The sequence below is a fragment of the Cyprinodon tularosa genome, unplaced genomic scaffold, assembly GCF_016077235.1.
Source record: "Cyprinodon tularosa strain WSP-4 unplaced genomic scaffold, ASM1607723v1 ctg252, whole genome shotgun sequence".
Taxonomy (NCBI): Eukaryota; Metazoa; Chordata; class Actinopteri; order Cyprinodontiformes; family Cyprinodontidae; genus Cyprinodon; species Cyprinodon tularosa.
In genome coordinates this window covers 868,089-874,430 of record NW_024038939.1, presented here as the reverse complement: position 1 = coordinate 874,430, position 6,342 = coordinate 868,089, and the positions used below count along the sequence as shown (strand labels likewise).

Below are 6,342 nucleotides of genomic sequence, written 5' to 3'. Positions count from 1 at the left end.
TATATAAATAAATTAAACAATGTATCTATAAAATATATCTGCAAAATCTCTAATATTCAACAACAAAAAATACTTAGTTAAGCAAATTGTGCAAAATAACAATAAAAAAATTAAAATCCTATCAGATTTATAGTCCCCACCCTGCAGATATATTAGAATCTGTCCTTATATTACAGCCAAACCCATTTACACAGCAACAGATAAAAACCTTTAGATAAATCAAACATTACCGCCACATATCTGACTCTATAACCATTAAAACAACTATTTTCATTCAAGAAAGAACTATTAACTGACTTGTATTATATTAAAATGAACTTCCAATATTCACCACTGTTTGGTGGCAAGTAACCTTTCCTCTGATGCATAATTTTTTGTCTGATGTATAGCTAGAATGATTTGACAGTATTTTGTTTTTATTCACAGTTAACCGAGTGATTTGTTTCCAGCTGCTAACAACAGCCATACTGTATGGACAGCATTATGGAAAAGTTAGACCGTGTGGCCAAAGACATCTTAACAGGTAGTTATGATAACGTGATATAGTGATGATGGTGCTCACGTGTGAATGTCAATTAGGTTAATGTGTCGATTTTCTCATTTGTGTATCTTAAATTTCATTTAAAATTACAATTCATTACAATAGGCTTGTATGAGCTTGCTGAATGGGATTTTTAGACAAATGAAACCAAAATTATTTGGATCAGCAAATATTCAGCAAGCTCATACAGTAGACTTGAGCCACCATAAATTCCTGCTAATGGTAAACTAAGAATTATATTTAATCAGAGATACTTTTCACTTACTCTTCAATGGAATCTCCCTCACACTAAACAAATTTTAAATAACAGTCACTTGGGCATCAGTGAACCTCATCTTTTGATTATTCTGATTCTGCTGATGTTCTGTACCTTTTGTCCCTTGTTTGTGACACAGCTGCCAATATCGATATGGAGGCACTGAAGATGCTTTCGAGAGAAGAGGTTCGCGACCTTTTCCCAGGGCCTGACCATTTTTTGCGAAGAAAATATATATGGGATCTGTTAGGGTGACCATATTTTCATTTGGGAAAACCAGGACACCTTGGAGCGGGGGGGGGGTTGATTGAAAGAACAAATGTCTCATCATCGGGATTTGCTCCGTGATCAGAGCAAATGTTACTTGCCGCACAACAGTGCTGAAAATTGCAAGTTCAGTTTAATATAATACAACTCTGTGAATAGTTCCGTCTGAAATGAATGAAAATAGTTGTTTTAATGGTTATTGAGTCAGATATGTGGCGGTTTAATTTAAGGACAGATTCTAATATATCTCCAGCGTGGGGACTATAAATCTGATAGTTTAATTTTTTTATTGTTGTTTTGCACAATATGCTCAACTAAGTATTTTTTGTTGTTGAATATTAGAGATTTTGCAGATATATTTTATAGATACATTGTTTAGATTTACTTATATATTTCTAACCCTTTTATAGAAAAGAATAGAAAATCCCTTTATTGTCCCACAATGGGCAGATTTACAGCAGCAGAAAGATTATTGAAAATGGTCACACAAATGAGGACCTTAGAGAAATGTATAAGAATAACATAATAGGGAAGAGTTAAAATATAAAAAATGCAATTCTGTAAAGTGGTTTAACAATATAAAACCGGATAATTAATAACTAATATGCAGCTATGGACATTTTTACAGTAATGGATATTTGAAACTAGCAGCAACATCAGAGATGTGCAGAATGACAGCAGCAGGTTATTTAACTGACTAAGGTTTCTATCATTACATTTGATTTGATTTGTTCCTGCTCCCGGTGGTTGGAACCTTTATTCCACTCTGGATTCTTGTGAGTGTAGTCTTTGATCACTTTAACTTTTTAAAAATAAATAAATAAACAAACAGTTTTGAAAACCTCGTATTCATTCTTTTCCTGCTTTGTGTGTCAACTTTCACGGTTGCTAAGCAACAGAGAATACAGCGGTAAAACCCGCCGAAGGGAGGACCTTCGAATTCACAGCCAAAACTCTTCCGGCCTCCTTATTTTCAAGGACTTCGAAGGATCCAGTCTAGGTAGACTGCGTCCTTGGAGGATGCAGCCCAGGTTTTCGAACAGAGCCTCTGATTAAGAGCAGGGCTGCCCGCACCGACGCGGCTCAGGGATTACGTCACACGGAGCGTTGTGCGCAGTGAAATCAGGACATTTCCTCACTTTCTAAAAAAACACCCGGGACGCCCGGGACAGGACGTGAAATACGGATATGTCCCGGGAAATACGGACGTTTGGTCACCCTAGGATCTGTGTCACCCTTTGGTAAGCAACGTTTTTTTTTAAACCTCATATACAATCAGTGGTTAACTCCATAATGCTAGAATGCTGTGTAGCACAATGCAACACGTTTTTGTGTCATATCCATTGATGGTAGTGGATAGAGGAAAAGCAACACAGTTTGCATATACACAGTAGCCTACATGCACAGAGACTATGGTGGAAAAGTACTTTACTTGACTGGGGTTTTGGTAAAAGTCTGCTGGGGAATTTGAGCCAAAGTGTGGTATCTAGGCAATTGGATTCAGTTTTGTTCATGCTCATATCTAGTGTGCCACCCACTAACCATCTCCCATTATCCAAACACACTATAATCCATCTACAATCCTTAGCTTTTGGCCAAAATACTCACCACCTCACTGTCATCAAAATCTAGTGCATCCTGTCACTCGCTGATCACTAAAATAGTCTTCTATTATTTAGTATCTAGACCCATGTTTATTTTGTATTTAGTAGTGTTACTGTGATGTGTCATTATGGTGGTTTATCGTCTTCGTTTTTGCTTAGAGTTATACTAGGCTTATTATTAGCCTATAAATAGGCAAATTCAAATTCTGTCTATTTTTTTGCTTGTTTCTTTACAGGAAAAGGCCTCATGCAGTTCTTCTGCTGCATTCATTGAGGTCGGCAACGGAAGAGAGTGTGCGGCCACTGGAACCAGCAGTGAGGGAAGTGACAGCAAAGAGGAGGAGAAGAGTGGGGGGGCTACATACAGAACCCTTACATTGCCAAGCCCTCAATACATGATCTACACTGATAGTGAATTGGAGAATGTGAAATCTTACTTTTTTCAATTGAAAAGACTTGGGAGAGGAGCAGAATGTGAGCTGTCCAAAGAGCTAACATGTATACTGATCCGTAATACAATAACCAATATGGTTTCAGCAGTGAGGGCATTGAACTGTGAAGAGAAGCAGTATCCATCGAAGGAGGACCTCGTAGCCATGGCCAAACGCCTGGTGATCTACTATCCCATGCTCTCCGATAAGCTCGACATACAACCAAATTGGCCTCTTTACAGAGGCCTTTGGTTGTTCATTCCACTGTCTCCCATACATGCACACATTACATTATGTAACATACTTGTAAGATAACATACCTAAACCCAATATTATTATTATTATTGCTATTATTATTTAATGATCCTTGTTAAAGAAGAGTATGATAAAAAAAAAACTTTATTCTGATTGTTATTTTTTTCTTCCTTAGCAAATGTGGATATTTGACAATGTCTTGGTCTTTGGATTTTCTGCCTAGATTGAAGTCTTCAAACGACTGCAAAAGAGAATCCACAATGTTCGATCACCGAAGAAAAGCCAGGGTGGCACTCCTGCAAGGGGGAAGAGAAAACTGCAATATACTAATGCCAATGACACTGATGATTCCACCACATCTACAATTCTCCTTTCAGCAAGCTCCAGCAGCACCCCCGATGTTCACACTCTGCCCTCCACTTTCCCTGAGGTCCACTCCCCATCAACAAGTACTCCAGTGGAAGATGCAGCTGTTGGTAAGTGTGTTAGATTTCATATTTTTGTTTAGTCTTACAAGCAAATTATATTTACTCTGTTTCGGATTAGTAAAACCAGACCCTCTCGAAAAGAATTGAGAAAGGTGACTAATAGACTTATAGATAATAATCAGTTGCGAGAAGTTGATTATAATGTAAATATATAATGTGTTCAGTAGTTTATTGCCAGTCAAAGTAAAGCTTTTAGAGCCACTTTTCTCACTGCTTATTTTGACTCTGCACAGATTTAGTACTTCCGTAATGGTGCAAGAAGAGCAGTGCAGCATACAATATGTTTGGAGTGCATAATGATTCGCCTGTTGTCAGCAAAACAGCCGGGATAACAGCTATACTGCTGTTACGAACTGTGCACGTTTATTTCTTCAGCACTCTGTCTCCTCTTTTACAAATTGTCTCATGATGGCTATGGTTTATAAAAGAGGGACTCTGTTGGTTGGTTGCCCCAATAGGTTATCTTTCTGGCCTTCTGTGCTAGAAACCCTGTCCAAACAAAAAACGACACGTTTCAGTTCTGACCAGTCATTGATGGAGATTGAGATTAAAAATGTAATGATGTGATGTTTTTATCCCTTTTTAAACTTAGGACACGACAGTAGGATGGCTCAGGCCAGGCACTACAGACATCTCCTAGAGATGTGCCGGAAGAATAAGCAAAACCAACACGATGTCTCACAGCTCCTTGACCTTGAATTTGAGGCAAGAAGGCAGTTCATCGATTCAGAGACTCTCAAGGAAGCCGACAGACCTGGCAAAATCCTTGAGGCCTACTCATGCTTCAAGAACATAGACCATGTAAGTACACTGACTACTCAGAAATAAGGGAAGAATGTACCGGTCAGGTTGTATCCTTGTATTTTAAGCAAACCCTGTTATATTTATCCCTTTTTTTGCAATATGCCAAGGTTCTAGAGGAGCTGAGAAGAATCGTGGCGAAGGACAACGTCCATTATGTGAAAGAGCTGAAGGAGCGTTGGGTAGACTACAGAACCAAACTCTCCTTTTATGGCGTCTATAAGAAGGTTCTGAAGCCACCGGTGGGACTTCCTGCTGGTAAGGTTTTGCAATCCTTCTGAAATTACAATTGCAAATTGCGCTATTTGTTGTTTCATTGAGTAGCTCCAATTACTCTGTCTCTTAGTAACATCTCTCTCTTGCTCACTTTCTCTCTCTGTAGATGAGCAAGCCATTGACCTGATCATCTCCCTGCCAGATATGTTTCCTTCTGGTTACCCCGCACCAAAGAAGATGTCATCTCCATCAGAGGCACTCATTCATGTTCTGCAGGTGAACCTACTTAATTACATAACCTTATGCAAGATAAAATATTTATGGGGCCTATGTATCCATTGTTATTATCATTTAACATTTGGCAGGTTTGAGCCTCACTCTGACTACAACATTAATGTGTCCCTGAGCATAAGTTGTATCTTGCTTTATCTTTGGGTAGCCATGGTCTAATGGTTAGGACGATGGACGGTAGATCAGAGTTGCCGGTTCAATTCCCGCCCTTACTAATCCCTTCCTTAGTCCATGGCTGAGGTGCCCTTGAGCAAGGCACCAATCCCCACATTGCTCCAGGTACTGTAACCAATAGCCTTTAAATAGGCCCTAACTAAGTCGTACTGTAAATGCAAGTTGGATACAAAAAAAAAGCGTCAGCTAAGTGTAATGTATTCTTGTGTTGATGTTCAGCCCACAGAGGCCCCAGACATCTATCTGAGAAGACGGCCACTAGCCACACCGTTCATCCTGGTAAGAGAGGAGGACTGCTTCCTCTGTGCCGGAAATGCCCCTGTTGTGTCCTTTGGTAGGAGCAGTTTTGCTGAGTCGGTCCTGTACGTCATGGCGTACTACTACACATTTCACATGACATATCCAAAATGTGTGTCCTCGGTTCTGTTATTCCTTCAGACTGAGGTCTTGGGTGATGCGATTCATGAGAAAGACCAAACTGCAGCTTTTAAACGTGCCAAAGCTGACTGGCAGACCTTTCTCAAGTAGTGTGTATGAGAGTTAAATGCTCAAGTTTTTTGTTTGAATAATTAAGGGAAACAGATGTGTGTGTTCAGGCCCTGTCTTGATGTTGCAACATCATCATCTCTTCATTCTTAGGCCTGCCAGTAAGCCTTGGCACATTGTTGTTTTTTTAGGGGGGGGAGTTCACTTAATTCTATGAGAATTTTATTGTTTGGCCTGTGCAGCCCTCAGCTTTGTGTTTTTTTGTTTTGTTTTTTTGAGGGCGGGGGGGTTTTTCACTTCATTCTGTGACATTTCTGTTAAAATATTAATAAAAGAAACGTTTTCAAGTTTTTGTCAAGTGTGTTTTTCATTCACTACACCTAAATAATAAAATTTATTCTAGCTAAGAAAAACAGACTAGTTTTCAGCCTTTAAATGAACTGGTATCAAGTACATTTGCCTTGTTTTTAAGCCTATTGTATGCTTGTTTTGACCAACAATTGGTTAGAGGATATTTCATTCTAAGCAATAA

The 6,342-nt window shown here is 39.1% G+C and overlaps 1 protein-coding gene across 1 annotated transcript; it reads left to right on the top strand.

Moving 5' to 3' along the window:
- The first annotated feature begins 245 nt into the window (after positions 1 to 245).
- LOC119785620 lies at positions 246 to 5,993 on the top strand. The gene is made up of 9 exons (XM_038288352.1): positions 246 to 523; positions 937 to 1,037; positions 2,288 to 2,305; positions 2,905 to 3,343; positions 3,732 to 3,830; positions 4,435 to 4,643; positions 4,754 to 4,901; positions 5,026 to 5,135; positions 5,544 to 5,993. Exons 1-9 carry the CDS (start codon positions 472 to 474, stop codon positions 5,850 to 5,852), a joined length of 1,485 nt encoding a protein of 494 aa, XP_038144280.1. The 5' UTR covers positions 246 to 471; the 3' UTR covers positions 5,853 to 5,993.
- The last annotated feature ends 349 nt before the right edge of the window (positions 5,994 to 6,342 follow it).